The sequence below is a fragment of the Lethenteron reissneri genome, chromosome 68 (genome assembly GCF_015708825.2).
Source record: "Lethenteron reissneri isolate LAM-NWPU_2019-01 chromosome 68, ASM1570882v1, whole genome shotgun sequence".
Lineage (NCBI taxonomy): Eukaryota > Metazoa > Chordata > Hyperoartia > Petromyzontiformes > Petromyzontidae > Lethenteron > Lethenteron reissneri.
The window spans coordinates 4,751,749-4,770,585 of NC_083846.1; the positions used below are offsets into that span (position 1 = coordinate 4,751,749).

Genomic DNA, 18,837 nt, shown 5'->3' on the forward strand with positions numbered 1-18,837 from the left:
ACCATCACCAACACCACCCCCACCAACACCACCACCATCACCATCACACCAACACCAACACCACCCCCACCAACACCACCACCATCACCACCACCACCAACACCAACACCACCCCCACCAACACCACCACCATCACCACCACCATCACGCCGCCCACCGCCACCACCAACACCACCACCATCACCACCATCACCACCATCACCATCACCACCATCACCACCATCACCACCATCACGCCGCCACCAACACCACCAACACCACCACCACCACGTGCAGTTAGCGGGCACCCGATGGAGGCTGGCATGGCGCGCGAGGAGGGAGGTGGGGGGTGGTGGGGGGGGCGGTGGGGGGGCGGTGGGGGGTGGTGGGGGGGCGGAGGGGGGGGGGCGGTGGGGGGGGCGGTGGGGGATGGTGGAGTGGTGTTGGGGGGGTGGGTGGTGGTTGTGGGGTGGTGGTGGTGGTGGGGGTCGTGGGGTGGTGTTGGCGGTGGTGGGGGGGGGGGGGCGGTGTGGGATGATGGGGTGGTTTTGGGGGGGTCGGTGGTGATTGTGGGGGGGGTGGTGGTGGTGGGGGTAGTGGTGGTGGGGGTGGGTGGTGGTTGTGGGGTGTTGGTGGTGGTGTTGGTGGTGGGGGTGGTAGTGATGATGGTGTTGGTGGTGGTGTGGTGGTGGTGTGAGATGATGGGATGATGTTGGTGTTGTTGGTGGTGGTGTTGGTGGTGGGGGTGGTATTGATGATGGTGTTGGTGGTGGTGGTGTGGTGGTGGTGTGGTGGTGTTGGTGGTGGTGGTGTGGTGGTGGTGTGGGATGATGGGATGATGGGGTGTTGGTGGTGGTGTTGTTGGTGGTGGTGGGGGCGTCACCCCTTGGCGTGCTTCTCGGTGCGGCAGGAGATGCAGCGCTGCACGGTGGACTGGTTCACTCCGTAGATGCCGAGCCACGTGCAGGTGCCACCCACCAGAAACGTCCAGAACGTGTGGCGGCGCAGCGGGTCCGGGCTGAAGCTGCAGATGTACACACACACACAGACACACACACACACACAGACACACACAGACACACAGAGACACACACACAGACACACACACACACACACCGACACACACACACACAGACACACACACACACACAGACACACACAGACACACACATACACAGACACACACACACAGACACACACACACAGACACACACACACAGACACACACAGACACACACACACACAGACACACACACACAGACACACACACACAGACACACACACACAGACACACACACAGACACACACAGACACACACACAGAGACACACACACACAGACACAGACACACACACAAAGACACACACACACACAGACACACACACACAGACACAGACACACACACACAGACACACACACAGACACACACACACAGACACACACACATACACACAGAGACACACACACACACACATAGACACACACACAGACAAACACACACATACACACACACACACACAGACACACACACAGACACACACAGACACACACACACAGACACACAGACACACACACACACAGACACACATACACACACAGACACACACAGACACACACACACAGACACACACACATACACACAGAGACACACACACACACACATAGACACACACACAGACAAACACACACATACACACAGACACACACACACAGACACACACATACACATACACACATAGACACACACACAGACACACACACACACAGACACACACACAGACACACACATACACATACACACAGAGACACACACACACACAGACACACACACACACACACAAACACACAGACACAAACACACAAAGATAAAGACCCCCGTATAGCCTTTAAACACTGTAGGCGCATACCCTTAGGTGTTTTTCGGTAAAGTCACGTGGGTGAAAAATAATAGAAGAAAATAATAAAAAATGAAAATAAATCAATTAAATCACGACGTTTCGGAGGCAACACAAGTCTCCGTCTTCAGGTGGGACCGTCACAAATCTAGAACTGTGGTGGTGATGATGGAGATGGTGGTGGTGATGGAGATGATGATGGTGGTGGTGATGATAGAGATGATGGTGGTGGTGATGGAGATGATCATGGTGGTGGTGGTGATGATGGTAGTGGTGGTGGTGGTGATGATGGAGATGGTGGTGGTGGTGGTGATGGAGATGGTGGTGGTTATGATGGAGATGATCATGATGGTGGTGATGATGGAGATGGTGGTGGTGGTGATGATGATGATGGTGGTGATGATGGTGGTGGTGATGATGGAGATGGTGGTGGTGGTGGTGATGATGGAGATGGTGGTGGTGGTGGTGATGATGGAGATGATCATGATGGTGGTGATGATGATGGAGATGATGATGGAGATGATCATGATGGTGGTGATGATGGTAGTGGTGGTGGTGGTGATGATGGTAGTGGATTCCACTCACTCCCAGATGTGCATGCGACCTCCTTCCTCCGCCACCCGCCACACTCCGTCGAGACCACCGCTCACGAGGGAGCCCTGAATGATGACCATCAGGAACCCCCCCACCATCACGACCATCTGGAAGACGTCTGACCACACCACGGCCTTGAGACCACCCTAGGGAATCGCACGGACACGCACACGACATAGACACAGAGTCTTCATAATCAACGTTTTTTTGAATTTAGATCGCGTTATTTATAAATGTGTCGTAACCCTCCACCACCCGACACGGCCAATCAGTAAAAAAGGTGTCACGTTGACAAAAGACAAATATCTTATTGGTTCTTTCGGTAAAGTCACGTAGAAACTTTACCGAAAGAACAAAGAAGATGAATCCCTGCAGTCACGAAAGCTTTAAATCTAAAAGACAAATAGTTCACTGCTTTAGCCCACCGGTGTGTTGAAACGTGAAACCACAACATTTACGATTTTTTGAGTAGTACGACGTTTCGCTGGTAATTGCATCCAGCATCATCGGGCAATTCGCCAGAATTTTTACAACAACATTCTGGCGAATTTCCCGATGATGCTGGATGCAATTACCAGCGAAACGTCGTACAACTCAAATTGTAAATGTTGTGGTTTCACGCTTCAACACACCGGTGGGCTAAAGCAGTGAACTATTTTGTCTTTTGTCAACGTGGCACTTTTTTACTGATTGGCCGTGTCGGGTGGTGGAGGGTTACGACAAATTTATAAATAACGCGATTTAACACCCAAAAAAACGTTGATTATGAATAATATTGGTCGCGAAAGCCTGCGTGTTACACTGTCACAGATTCTTGATTGTAAACTTTCGTGACTGCAGGAATTAATATTCTTGTTTTTTTTTTCTCTACGCCTGATGAAGACATCTTGTGTTGCGATCGAAACGTGGTGGCTTTTTAGCTTTCATTTTAAATTTTAATATATTTTTAATTTAATAAAATTTTTCTTTTCTTATCTACGCGACTTTACCGACAGAACCAAGAATTCATAGACACACATCTCCCGTGTAGCCTTGGATGGCAAGTGACGTTTTGGCGAGTTGCATCTACGAAGGCCGGCCCATCAGGTACACGAGGTTGATTGGGAGGTCAACACCCACGCCCCGGTGCCGCCTTTGTCTCCCTGGCGGCGATGATTTTACACCAGAGGTCGCAAACGGGGTTTGATTCCTTACCCGTACCCGGCCGCGCCAGGGTCGCAAATGGGCACCCGTTCCCTACCCGTACCCTACCCGAAATGAGTGACAAACGGTGACTCACCAGTGACTCACGGCCTACCCGTACCCGTACCCGGCCGCACCAGGGTCGCAAATGGTTACCCGTTCCCTACCCGTACCCGTACCCTACCCGAAATGAGTGACAAACGGTGACTCACCAGTGACTCACGGCCTACCCGTACCCGTACCCGGCTGCACCAGGGTCGCAAATGGTTACCCGTTCCCTACCCGTACCCGTACCCTACCCGAAATGAGTGACAAATGGTGACTCACCAGTGACCTACGGCCTACCCGTACCCGTACCCGGCCGCACCAGGGTCGCAAACGGGTACCGGGTATCGGGTAGGGTACGGGTATCGGGTACCCGGTTGCGACCTCTGTTTTACACACCGCACCTTCATTTGCACATAAGTCGACCCGGCCGGGTTCGTAGCGCGGCGTAGCGCTAACCGCTCCACCACCGCTCCCCAGACGCACGCACGCACACTCCGATTGATGCTTCTGCTGTTGTGGAGTGACTCATGCAGCCAGCTATGGCTGCAGGGTTTTGGTAGTACATGTTGTTTATGCCATTTATTGTGAAAATTCCGTCACAGTTCCTATGATCACTGTGTCATTGCTTTCATGGCTTTATTTTGGTGATTTTCGAAAAGTGTATTGGTTTGGCCATGTTTGTGTTGTTGTAGTACGGAGTTAGAATGATGGCTTTAATCTAAGTTGTCTTGTGGTTGTTGTTGTTGTTTGACTTGCATCCCACTGGGATTTTTGCACACAGCGTTGGTGTACGGTGTTTTTTCTGCAATATTTTGCTGTCTTTTCTTGGATTTTCTGTTTGCACATATTCACTTTAAGATGTTTTTTGTTCATGTTTTTGTTTTTTGTTTGTTGCGGTTGCACCCGATTCAAGAGCCGAATGGCTCACAGGGCTCTGTACCTTGAACTTGAACACAAAAGGCAAAGGGTCCCCGTGTAGCCTCAATAGACTGTTGGGGGGCAAGTGCTGTATGGCAACGCGTAAACAACAACAACAACAACAATAACTTGCTGCTCACACGCGCGTTCAAGGACATTTCTTCTCGTTCACTGGGTGCGTAATTTTTACAACAACAACAACAACAATAAAAAAAAATGATAATGTTATTTACATTCTTTTACGGAGGCAATTAGTGGGTCCGGTACATCGCGCTGCGACGCACACGCGTGCACACTAAATACAAAGATCCCCCGTATAGCCTTGAACAGACTGTTGGGGCAAGTGCTGTTAGCGAGTCGCACCTATGAATGGCAGAACGGCACACGAGGAAGTGGGGGGGGGGGGGGGGGGTGACCAGCACCACGCCCGACCGCCTTTGTCTTCCCAGTGGGCGATGTTTTTTCAAACAGCACCAGATACTCATTTGAGGCCGAGTCCACCTAGGTGTGAGGCCAAGGTACCGGTTCAGATAATCGTCATTGGTGTCGGCCGTGAGCGCGAATCGAACTCGGGTCGAGAATGGATGACAAGGAGAGAGATGGGACAGCTTTCCACATTTTGACGTGCCAGAGGGAATTGATTTTCTTTTTAAAAACCGAGATCTTTGTGCAGCAGAAGATTGCAGACCAACGCGTGCGAGGACTCACCAGGGTGCAATAGAAGGTGCAGACAACGCCCGTGGCTGCCACGGACCCCCACAATGTGAAACCCGTCACTGCAGAGGGCAAAAACAAAGTTCACCACCATTCTTGATTTGACCACTGCTACAACGCTGGCGGGCTTTCGTGATATTGTTTTCACCGATACCAAAGTGCTCTGCAAGCCGTCTGGATACCACCCAAAGATTTGTCCACGAAGCCATCCAGATATCTAAACATAGACATAACTTCTTCTTGGTTCTTTCGGTAAAGTCACGTAGAAGGGAAGTAGTAAACTAATAAAAAACAAAACATAATAAAATAAAATATTATGTTTTGTTTATTATTTTTTTTACTTCCCTTCTACGTGACTTTACCGAAAGAACCAAGAAGATGAATCCCTGCAGTCACGAAAGCTTTAAATCGAAAAATAGACATAACTTCAACCCAGAAGATGGATGATTCAAATTGATCAATCATTGGAAGGATGTTATTAACCAGGTGAAATATTAATTGCTTGTATATCTTACTTCAATACTCGCATTTACAGTTTCTACAGCACGCTACCCTCCCCCCCTGAAGTTTGCGAAACTCATCCGACGGAACGATTACAAACGTGGCACCACCGGGAGGGTGTGGGGGGCGTGGGGGGGTGGGGGGGTGTGGGGGGTGACGAAGATGCTCACCTTGGTTGAGGGCGAGTGATGGAGCGTAGATGACAATTCCCGTGTAGAGGATCTGTGAGGGTTTGGGAGAAGCGTTAGTCGTGATCAGCATCATCATCAGCAGCACTAGCAGGTGTTCCATCATCATCATCAGCACCATCATCATCATTAATAATCATCAATCATGATCAATCATCATCAATCATGATCAATAATGATCAATCATGATCAATCATGATCATCAGCAGTACCAGCAAGTGTTCCATCATCATCAATCATCATCAATCATCATCATCATCAGCAGCACCAGCAGCAGCACCAGCAGGTGTTCCATCATCATCATCAGCACCATCATCATCAATCATCATCAATCATCATCAGCAGCACCAGCAGCAGCACCAGCAGGTGTTCCATCGTCATCAGCATCATCAGCAGTAGCACCAGCAGGTGTTCCACCATCATCATCATCAGCACCATCATCATCAATCATCATTAATCATCATCAATCATGATCATCAGCATCATCAGCAGTACCAGCAAGTGTTCCATCATCATCAATCATCATCAATCATCAATGATCATCATCATCATCAATGATCATCAATGATCATCAATCATCATCATCAATCATCATCATCAGCAGCACCAGCAGCAGCACCAGCAGGTGTTCCATCATCATTAGCATCATCAGCAGCAGCAACACCACCACCAGTTGAATCATGCTAAGCAGCAACATCACCAATGGTAATGCCACCATCATCAGCAGAATAATCGTGAGTAGCAGTATCAGCATCATCATCATCAAGAGCAACTCTGCCATTGGTGTCAGATTGGAATCAACGAGATGTTGGTGAGGTTACATTCAAATCCGGGTTTCAGCCACCCCACCATCAATCCGGGGTTGCCAAGCAGAGTGATTCTCACGTGCACTTTGTTTAGGCGGGGGTGAGAAATCAAGAGCGCAGAATGAGACTCCTTTTGATGGCGTGGGGGAGTGAACGTGTGGGCGAGTGAATGAGTGGGTGAGTGAATGAGTGGGTGAGTGCACGAATCAGTGGGTGAGATGGTGGGTGAGTGAAGGAGTGGGTGAGTGAACGAGTGGGCGAGTGAGATGGTGGGTGGGTGAATGAGTTAGTGAGTGCACGAATTAGTGGGTGAAATGGTGGGTGAGTGAATGAGTGGGTGAGTGAATGAGTGGGTGAGTAAATGAGTGGGTGAGTGAATGAGTGGGTGAGTGAATGCGTGGGTGAGTGAATGAGTGGGTGAGTAAATGAGTGGGTGAGTGAACGAGTGGGCGAGTGAGATGGTGGGTGATTGAATGAGTGGGTGAGTGCACGAATCAGTGGGTGAGATGGTGAGGTGAGTGAATGAGTGGGTGAGTGAATGAGTGGGTGAGTGAACGAGTGGGCGAGTGAGATGGTGGGTGATTGAATGAGTGGGTGAGTGCACGAATCAGTGGGTGAGATGGTGAGGTGAGTGAATGAGTGGGTGAGTGAATGAGTGGGTGGATCAGATGGTGGGTGAGTTAATGAGTGAGTGGGTGAGTGCATGAATCAGTAGGTGAGATGGTGGGTGAGTGAATGAGTGGGTGAGTGAGACGGTGGGTGAGTGAATGAGTGGGTGAGTGAACGAGTGAGTGAGTGAGGTGGTGGGTGAGTGAATGAGTGGGTGAGTTCACAAATTAGTGGGTGAGATGGTGGGTGAGTGAATGAGTGGGTGAGTGAATGAGTGGGTGGATGAGATGGTGGGTGAGTGAATGAGTGGGTCAGTCAGTTTGTGAGTGGACGCATGAGTGGGTAGGTGGGTGCGATGGTAGGTGAGTTAACGAGTTAGTGAGTGCACGAATCAGTGGGTAAGATGGTGGGTGAGTGAAGGAGTGGGTGAGTGAACGAGTGGGCGAGTGAGATAGTGGGTGAATGAATGAGTTAGTGAGTTCACTAATCAGTGGGTGAGATGGTGGGTGAGTGAAGGAGTGGGTGAGTGAACGAGTGGGCGAGTGAGATAGTGGGTGAATGAATGAGTTAGTGAGTTCACTAATCAGTGGGTGAGATGGTGGGTGAGTGAAGGAGTGGGTGAGTGAACGAGTGGGCGAGTGAGATGGTGAGGTGAGTGAATGAGTGGGTGAGTGAATGAGTGGGTGGATCAGATGGTGGGTGAGTTAATGAGTGAGTGGGTGAGTGCACGAATCAGTAGGTGAGATGGTGGGTGAGTGAATGAGTGGGTGAGTGAGACGGTGGGTGAGTGAATGAGTGGGTGAGTGAACGAGTGAGTGAGTGAGGTGGTGGGTGAGTGAATGAGTGGGTGAGTTCACAAATTAGTGGGTGAGATGGTGGGTGAGTGAATGAGTGGGTCAGTCAGTTTGTGAGTGGACGCATGAGTGGGTGGGTGGATGGGTGAGATGGTGGGTGAGTGAATGAGTGGGTGAGTGAATGAGTGGGTGGCTGAGGTGGTGGGTGAGTGAGTGAATGAGTGGATCAGTCAGTTTGTGAGTGGACGCATGAGTGGGTAGGTGGGTGAGATGGTAGGTGAGTGAATGAGTGGGTGAGTGAATGAGTGGGTGGCTGAGGTGGTGGGTGAGTGAGTGAATGAGTGGATCAGTCAGTTTGTGAGTGGACGCATGAGTGGGTAGGTGGGTGCGATGGTAGGTGAGTTAACGAGTTAGTGAGTGCACGAATCAGTGGGTGAGATGGTGGGTGAGTGAATGAGTGGGTGAGTGAACGAGTGGGCGAGTGAGATAGTGGGTGAATGAATGAGTTAGTGAGTTCACTAATCAGTGGGTGAGATGGTGGGTGAGTGAAGGAGTGGGTGAGTGAACGAGTGGGCGAGTGAGATGGTGGGTGAGTTAACGAGTTAGTGAGTGCACGAATCAGTGGGTGAGATGGTGGGTGAGTGAATGAGTGGGTGAGTGAACGTGTGGGCGAGTGAGATGGTGGGTGGGTGAATGAGTTAGTGAGTGCACGAATTAGTGGGTGAGATGGTGGGTGAGTGAATGAGTGGGTGAGTTCACTAATCAGTGGGTGAGATGGTGGGTGAGTGAATGAGTGGGTGGATGAGATGGTGGGTGACCCACGTGGTTCACCGTGACCCACGTGGTTCGCCGTGACCCACGTGGTTCGTGTGGTGACGTGTCTCACCGTCTGGACGATGTAGACGCCCGTGCCAATGAGCCGGACCACGCGGTTGAAGCGAAGCTCCAGGTACTGCCGGAGACGAAGGAGAGAAGCGAGGGTGACGCGCCGTGACGTCACAAAGGAACTCGCGCGTCGAAAAACGAGTGCACGTGGTCTCGCTAGGAAGGTGTGTGTGCGTGTGTGCGTGTGTGTGCGTGTGTGTGTGCGTGTGTGTGTGCGTGTGCGTGTGTGTGTGCGTGTGTGTGTGCGTGTGCGTGTGTGATTGTGTGTGTGTGAGTGGTTGTGTGTGTGCGTGTGTGTGTGTGTGTGATTGTGTGTGTGATTGTGTGTGTGTGTGATTGTGTGTGTGTGTGATTGTGTGTGTGTGTGTGATTGTGTGTGTGTGTGATTGTGTGTGATTGTGTGTGTGTGTGATTGTGTGTGATTGTGTGTGATTGTGTGTGTGTGTGTGTGTGTGTGTGTGATTGTGTGTGATTGTGTGTGTGGTTGTGTGTGTGTGAGTGGTTGTGTGTGATTGTGTGTGATTGTGTGTGTGTGTGTGATTGTGTGTGATTGTGTGTGATTGTGTGTGTGGTTGTGTGTGTGATTGTGTGTGATTGTGTGTGTGTGATTGTGTGTGTGATTGTGCGTGTGTGTGTGTGATTGTGTGTGTGGTTGTGTGTGATTGTGTGTGATTGTGTGATTGTGTGTGGTTGTCTGTGTGAGTGATTGTGTGTGTGAGTGATTGTGTGAGTGTGAGTGATTGTGTGTGTGAGTGATTGTGTGTGTGGTTGTGTGTGTGATTGTGTGTGTGTGTGATTGTGTGTGGTTGTGTGTGTGATTGTGTGTGTGATTGTGTGTGTGTGATTGTGTGTGTGAGTGATTGTGTGTGTGTGAGTGATTGTGTGTGTGTGTGTGATTGTGTGTGTGGTTGTGTGTGTGATTGTGTGTGTGTGTGTGATTGTGTGTGTGTGTGTGTGCGTGTGATTGTGTGTGGTTGTGTGTGATTGTGTGTGCGTGTGTGTGTTATTGTCTGTGTGATTGTGTGTGTGTGATTGTGTGTGTGTGATTGTGTGATTGTGTGTGATTGTCTGTGTGAGTGATTGTGTGTGTGATTGTGTGTGAGTGATTGCGTGTGTGTGATTGTGTGTGTGTGCGTGGTTGTGTGTGTGATTGTGTGTGAGTGATTGTGTGTGTGTGATTGTGTGTGTGTGCGTGGTTGTGTGTGTGATTGTGTGTGTGATTGTGTGTGTGAGTGATTCTGTGTGTGTGTTATTGTGTGTGTGTGTGTGTGAGTGATTGTGTGTGTGAGTGATTGTGTGTGTGGTTGTGTGTGTGATTGCGTGTGTGATTGTGTGTGTGATTGTGTGTGTGATTGTGTGTGTGAGTGATTGTGTGTGTGATTGTGTGTGGTTGTCTGTGTGTGTGTTTGTGTGTGTGGTGTGTGTGTGTGGTGTGTGTGTGATTGTCTGTATAAGTGATTGTGTGTGTGTGGTTGTGTGTGTGGTTGTATGTGTGGTTGTGTGTGTGGTGTGTGTGTGTGGTGTGATTGTGTGGTTGTGTGTGTGATTGTGCGTCCGAGTTATTGTTTTTGTGTGATTGTGTGTGTATGGTTGTGCACGTGTGTGATTGTGTGTGTTTGTGATTGTGTGTGATTTGTGTGTGTGATTGTGTGCGTTATTGTGTATGTGAGAGTGTGTGTGTGTGGTTGTGCATGTGTGTGATTGTGTGTGATTATGTGTGTGTGCGTGTGTGTTGTGGGGAGCGGTGGTGTAGCGGTTAGCGCGCTGCGCTATGAACCTGGCGACACGGGTTCGATTCCCGCTCACGGCCAACACCAGTGACGATTATCTAAACCGGTCCTGGGCCTCCCCTAGGTCGACTCAGCCTCAAATGAGCACCTGGTGCGGTGTGTAAACATCGCCACTGGGGAGACAAAGGCGGCCGGGCGTGGTGTTGGCCACCCACCCCCTCGTGTGCCGTTCCGGCCTTCATAGGTGCTCGCTAACAGCACTTGCCCCTACAGTCTGTTAAGGCTGTATGGGGGATCTTTGTGTTTGTGTAAATAGACGACGCTTCGGTCGATGGACCCTCTTGCAGGGCACACGGATAGAGAAAGCCGCTGGGGGAGGCGGAGTGGATGGCGAGATCTTCTTGGTTCTTTCGGTAAAGTCACGTAGAAGTGAAATAATAAAAATATTAAAAAATTCAACTTTCAACATTTTACGACTTTACCGAAAGAACCAAAGAGTATGAGAATTATATATATATATATTGTTAAAACGTTCTCTTTTCTTAAGACCTCAGTTTAAAAACAACGAGAATTCCACCCATGACCAGCTACAACATCCTTGCTGCTGCTCCACCATCTCCACCTCCTGCTGCTACTCCTCCACCATCTCTAACTCCTGCTGCTGCTACTCCACCATCTCCACCTCCTGCTGCTACTCCACCATCTCTACCTCCTGCTGCTGCTACTCCACCATCTCTACCTCCTGCTGCTGCTACTCCACCATCTCCACCTCCTGCTGCCACTCCACCATCTCCACCTCCTGCTGCCACTCCACCATCTCCACCTCCTGCTGCCACTCCACCATCTCCACCTCCTGCTTCTGCCACTCCACCATCTCTACCTCCTGCTGCCACTCCACCATCTCTACCTCCTGCTGCCACTCCACCATCTCCACCTCCTGCTGCCACTCCACCATCTCTACCTCCTGCTGACACTCCACCATCTCTACCTCCTGCTGCCACTCCACCATCTCTACCTCCTGCTGCCACTCCACCATCTCTACCTCCTGCTGCCACTCCACCATCTCCACCTCCTGCTGCCACTCCACCATCTCTACCTCCTGCTGCCACTCCACCATCTCTACCTCCTGCTGCCACTCCACCATCTCCACCTCCTGCTGATACTCCACCATCTCCACCTCCTGCTGCTGCTACTCCACCATCTCCACCTCCTGCTGCTACTACTCCACCATCTCTACCTCCTGCTGCTGCCACTCCACCATCTCCACCTCCTGCTGCTACTACTCCACCATCTCCACCTCCTGCTGCTGCTACTCCACCATCTCCACCTCCAGCTGCTACTACTCCACCATCTATACCTCCTGCTGCTACTCCACCATCTCTACCTCCTGCTGCTGCTACTCCACCATCTCCACCTCCTGCTGCTACTCCACCATCTCTACCTCCTACTACTCCACCATCTCCACCTCATGCTACTCCACCATCTCTACCTCCTGCTGCTTCCACTCCACCATCTCTACCTCCTGCTACTCCACCATCTCCACCTCCTGCTGCTACTCCACCATCTCTACCTCCTGCTGCTACTCCACCATCTCTACCTCCTGCTGCTGCTACTCCACCATCTCTACCTCCTGCTGCTGCTACTCCGCCATATCTACCTCCTGCTGCTTCCACTCCACCATCTCTACCTCCTGCTACTCCACCATCTCTACCTCCTGCTGCTACTCCACCATCTCTACCTCCTGCTGCTGCTCCACCATCTCTACCTCCTGCTGCTGCTCCACCATCTCTACCTCCTGCTGCTACTCCACCATCTCTACCTCCTGCTGCTACTCCACCATCTCTACCTCCTACTGCCACTCCACCATCTCCACCTCCTGCTGCCACTCCACCATCTCCACCTCCTGCTGCTACTACTCCACCATCTCCACCTCCTGCTGCTGCCACTCCACCATCTCTACCTCCTGCTGCTTCTACTCCACCATCTCTACCTCCTGCTGCTGCCACTCCACCATCTCTACCTGCTGCTGCTGCTACTCCACCATCTCCACCTCCTGCTGCCACTCCACCATCTCTACCTCCTGCTACCACTCCACCATCTCTACCTCCTGCTGCTGCTACTCCACCATCTCTACCTCCTGCTGCTACTCCACCATCTCTACCTCCTACTGCCACTCCACCATCTCCACCTCCTGCTGCTACTCCACCATCTCTACCTCCTGCTGCTGCTACTCCACCATCTCCACCTCCTGCTGCTTCCACTCCACCATCTCCACCTCCTACTGCCACTCCACCATCTCCACCTCCTGCTGCTGCTACTCCACCATCTCCACCTCCTGCTGCTGCTACTCCACCATCTCCACCTCCTGCTGCTGCCACTCCACCATCTCCACCTCCTGCTGCTTCTACTCCACCATCTCTACCTCCTGCTGCTACTCTACCATTTCCACCTCCTGCTGCTACTCCACCATCTCTACCTGCTGCTGCTACTACTCCACCATCTCCACCTCCTGCTGTTACTCCACCATCTCCACCTCCTGCTGCTGCTACTCCACCATCTCTACCTCCTGCTGCTACTCCACCATATCCACCTCCTGCTGCTGATACTCCACCATCTCTACCTCCTGCTGCTACTCCACCATATCCACCTCCTGCTGCTGCTACTCCACCATCTCTACCTCCTGCTGCTGCTACTCCGCCATATCTACCTCCTGCTGCTTCCACCATCTCTACCTCCTGCTGCTTCCACCATCTCTACCTCCTGCTGCTACTCCACCATCTCTACCTCCTGCTGCTACTCCACCATCTCTACCTCCTGCTGCTGCTACTCCACCATCTCTACCTCCTGCTACTCCACCATCTCTACCTCCTGCTGCTACTCCACCATCTCTACCTCCTGCTGCTGCTCCACCATCTCTACCTCCTGCTGCTGCTCCACCATCTCTACCTCCTGCTGCTACTCCACCATCTCTACCTCCTGCTGCTACTCCACCATCTCTACCTCCTACTGCCACTCCACCATCTCCACCTCCTGCTGCCACTCCACCATCTCCACCTCCTGCTGCTACTACTCCACCATCTCCACCTCCTGCTGCTGCCACTCCACCATCTCTACCTCCTGCTGCTTCTACTCCACCATCTCTACCTCCTGCTGCTGCCACTCCACCATCTCTACCTGCTGCTGCTGCTACTCCACCATCTCCACCTCCTGCTGCCACTCCACCATCTCTACCTGCTGCTGCTGCTACTCCACCATCTCTACCTCCTGCTGCTACTCCACCATATCCACCTCCTGCTGCTGCTACTCCACCATCTCTACCTCCTGCTGCTACTCCACCATATCTACCTCCTGCTGCTGCTGCTACTCCACCATCTCTACCTCCTGCTGCTACTCCACCATATCTACCTCCTGCTGCTGCTACTCCACCATCTCCACCTCCTGCTGCTGCTACTCCACCATCTCTACCTCTTGCTGCTGCTACTCCACCATCTCCACCTCCTGCTGCTGCTACTCCACCATCTCTACCTCCTGCTGCTGCTACTCCACCATCTCCACCTCCTGCTACTACTCCACCATCTCCACCACCTCCTGCTGCCACTCTACCATCTCCACCTCCTACTGCTACTCCGCCATCTCTACCTCCTGCTACTACTACTCCACCATCTCCACCTCCTCCTACCATGCCCCCCCCCGCCACTACAGCACCCCCCCCTCCGCCACTACAGCACCCCCCCCCCCGCCCTCCTCCCACACGTCACCTCGTACGTGCTGGTGATGCCCGAGCGGTAGAAGACGGGGATGTAGATCTCGGAGCAGGCGACGATGACCAGCGTGTAGGAGATGCAGAAGAGCGTGAACATCGCCCCGTAGCGGTAGACCTCGGCGGGGGCGCCGATCACCGTCACGGCCGACATGAAGCTCGCGGTGAGCGACAGCGCCACCGGCACGGCGGTCATCTGCCGCCCGCCCGTCAGGAACTCTTGCGAGGAGCCTCCGCGGCCGGCGAAGGCGTGGTACACGCCGATGAGCGACGAGACCACGAAGAGGCTGGAGAACACCACGTAGTCCCACGTGGTGAAGCCACGCACCTCCGTCTGGAAGTCGCCCATCGCTGGCGCGGCAGGGGGGTTTGGTTATGGGTGGTGGTGGTGGGTCGAGAGAGTTTCGCGAGGAAGGAATCGATTGCTGCTGCTGCTGGTGATGCTGGTGATGATGCTGCAGCTGCCTGGTTAGAGAGTCCGGCTTGCAGAGGCTGGTTCGGCGGTGTTGGTTCGAGAAGCTGGTTAGAGAGTCCGGCTGGAGAATCTGGTGCAAGGGATTTTTGGTGAATTAAATCGAGTGGTTTGCAAGAGTCCAGTTAGAGAACAAGTGAAGAGTTCCACTGGAGAGGCTGGTTAGAGAGTCCGGTTAGAGAATCTGGTGCAAGGGATTTTCGGTGATTGAAATCGCGTGGTCGCAAGAGTCCAGTTAGAGAAAGAGTGAAGAGTTCCACTGGAGAGGCTGGTTAGAGAGTCCGGCTGGAGAATCTGGTGCAAAGGTTTTTTGGTGATTGAAATCGCGTGGTTGCAAGAGTTCAGTTAGAGAGAGAGCAGATCTGTTGGAGAGTTCAGTCCGACACCTATCAAAGAGGTTCAATCGGAATAGATAAAGTCCAGAGAGTGGCTGGAGTCTGCGCTCAGAATCCAGTCAAGACAGAGAGAGAGAGAGAGACAGTTCTAGCAGTGACATGGAGTCCTATCAAGAGAGTCCCCCGAGAGAAATTGTGCTCAGACTCTGTAAAGAGTGCAGTTCAGAAGGTCCAATCGTGGCGCCTTCTCAGCTCGTCTGCCCATCATTTGACTCGGCTCGTAATCGGGGACCCGCTGTTCGTCAACTGCGCCCCTTTATAATGAGCTCCAGACAGACGCGTGCGTGACACACACACACACGCGCGCACACACACACACACCGTGGGCCCTTGGGCCGATAGCTTGACAGGAGGGGCTTGAGGGACAGGTACAGGCGGTTTGATCATTAGGGGACCTTTGAGACGAGCGTCGATTAACAGCTGGACCCAGCAGATATGGTTGAGTGCCCAGTGATCAGGGCAAAGTTCAGCGCTTGCCGTGCAGAGCGAGGCCCCCCTCCCTTACCCCCCCAGCCCCCCCCCTTGCCCCCCAGCCCCCCCTTACCCCCCCCACCGTATCTCCCCCCCCCAGCCACTCCTCCTTACCCCTCTACCCCCCTTACCCCTCCCAGCTCTAGGGTTTGGTAGGGGGGCGGGTGCAGAAAAATCAGGGAACTCGCCAAGTTCAGGCAGCCACGGCAATTGAGATATTTGTGAAATGTTTACGAGTCTCACACACAACACACACACAACACACACACAACACACACAACATACACACAACACACACAACATACACACAACATACATACAACATACACAACACACACACAACATACACAACATACACACAACATAAACGACATACACACACAACACACACAACACACACACAACATACACAACATATACACACACAACACACACACAACACATACACAACATACACAACATACACACAACACACACACAACACACACAACATACACAACATACACACACAACACACACCACACACACAACATATATACACAGACAACACACACAACATACACAACACACAACATATATACACAGACAACACACACACACAACATACACACAACATACACACACAACACACACAACATATATACACAGACAACACACACACAGCACACACACAATACACACACAAAATACACACACACAATACACTCAACAACACACACACAACATACACAACACACACACACAACATACACAACACACACACACAACATACACACAACACACACCACACACACACACACAACATACACAACACACACACACAACGCACACACAACATATATACACAGACCACACACACACAACATACACACAACATACACACAGCACACACAACACACACAACACACACACAACACACACACAACATACACAACACACACAACATATATACACAGACCACACACACACACAACACACACAACACACACAACACACACACACAACAAATATACACAGACCACACACACACACACACAACACACACAACACACACAACATATATACACAGACCACACACAACACACACAACACACACAACACACACAACACACACACCATACACACAACACACACAACACACACACAACATACACACAACATACACAACACACACACAACATATATACACAGACCACACACACACACAAAATACACACAACACACACAACACACACAACACACACAACACACACAACATATATACACAGACCACACACACACACAACACACACAACACACAACATATATACAAAGACAACACACACACAAATACACACAACATACACACAACACACAAACACAACACACGCACAACACAGACAACATACATACACAGACAACACACACACAGCACACACACAACACACACAACACAACACACACACAGCCCTGGCGGATTGTTAATTCGTCGAGTCGGCGATCGGGTTTGTCACGTAGTTAAAAAATTAAAATAAAAGTTAATAAAAGTTAAATAAATGAATAACATATTTTACTTTTACTAATTTAAATTTTAATGTTTTTTTTTACCTACGTGACTTTACCGAAAAAAAACCTAAGAATATGAATCCTTGCGGTCACGAAAGCTTCAAATCTAGAATGCAGAGGAGAGGTTTGAGACCACAAATGGGACTGGCATAATTGACGATGGGACGTCCAATGACTTTGTAGGTTAGGAGTAAAGTCTCCTTTTGTTGACCCCAAGATTTGCCCGCTAAAGCTCGCGAGATGTTATTTCGTTTGCTAACTTTTGCGTGGACGTTTCTGCCGTGTTGAGCGAAGCTGAAAATGGTGTCAGAGTTCTAGATTTGAAGCTTTCGTGACTGCAAGGATTCATATTCTTAGGTTTTTTCGGTAAAGTCACGTAGGTAAAAATTTTAAATTAATAAAAGTAAAATAAAATAAAAAATAAAATAATATAATATAATAATATAATATGATAATATTATTAATTTTAATTTTTTACCTACGTGACTTTACCGAAGAAACCTAAGATTATGGTTCTTTGGTTCTTTCGGTTAAGTCACGTAAAAAGATAAAATAATAAATTAAATAATAGCAAACTACGACGTTTCTTTAGACGTGACTTAACCGAAAGAACCAAAGAATAATTCCTGCAGTCACGAAAGCTCCAAAATTGAGATTAAGAATATGGTGTCAAAGGTTACACCTAGAATTTAGGGAGGGTTTTGCTAGCGGGAGGCGTTGGTTTTGTATTATGACGTTGGGATGTAAGTTGTCTTGAAGAGGATCAGGTGTGAAAAGGGTGACTGTTGATTTGGATGTTGAGAATTGAAGCGATCTATTGTCTAGGAAACTCCTGAGCCGTTTTAAATTTGGAGTTGATGGAGTTTTCTATTTTGGGAATGCAGTGATCCCTCGTTTATCGCGGTTAAAGGGGACCGGAACCCCTCACGATAGGTGAAAATCCGCGAAGTAGGATTGGCCCCCTAGGAATTTCCGTATATGTGTGTGTGTGTGGGTACCAGAATGTTTAAAATATGTATATTTATACTTTATATATATATTCTTAGGTTTTTTTCGGTAAAGTCACGTAGGTAAAAATTTTAAATTAATAAAAGTAAAATAAAATAAAAATCACGACGTTTCGATTGCAACACAAGCAATCATCATCAGGTATAAATGAAATAGCAACAAACATTTCTAACCAGAAAAAACTATATACAGACATATAAGCAGACAGATATCACCAAGATACATAGAGAGAGAGTAACACAGGTACAGAGAGGGAGATAGTCTCTGTGGAGTGGCCTTAAAATTTTTACTTAAATCTATTTAATTATAAAACCTTAATATTATACATTCACTCTCTCTCTCTC

The 18,837-nt window shown here is 50.1% G+C and overlaps 1 protein-coding gene across 1 annotated transcript in view; it reads right to left on the minus strand.

Moving 5' to 3' along the window:
- Window positions 1-15,796, minus strand: part of LOC133360377 (sodium-coupled monocarboxylate transporter 2-like) — a 31,229-nt gene extending 15,433 nt beyond the window's left edge. The window contains 6 exon segments of the mRNA XM_061579076.1: window positions 863-1,003; window positions 2,459-2,613; window positions 5,324-5,391; window positions 6,001-6,052; window positions 9,114-9,179; window positions 14,601-15,796. Coding sequence (XP_061435060.1) covers window positions 863-1,003; window positions 2,459-2,613; window positions 5,324-5,391; window positions 6,001-6,052; window positions 9,114-9,179; window positions 14,601-14,951 — 833 coding nt within the window. The 5' untranslated portion in view covers window positions 14,952-15,796.
- Between the last annotated feature and the right edge of the window lie 3,041 nt (window positions 15,797-18,837).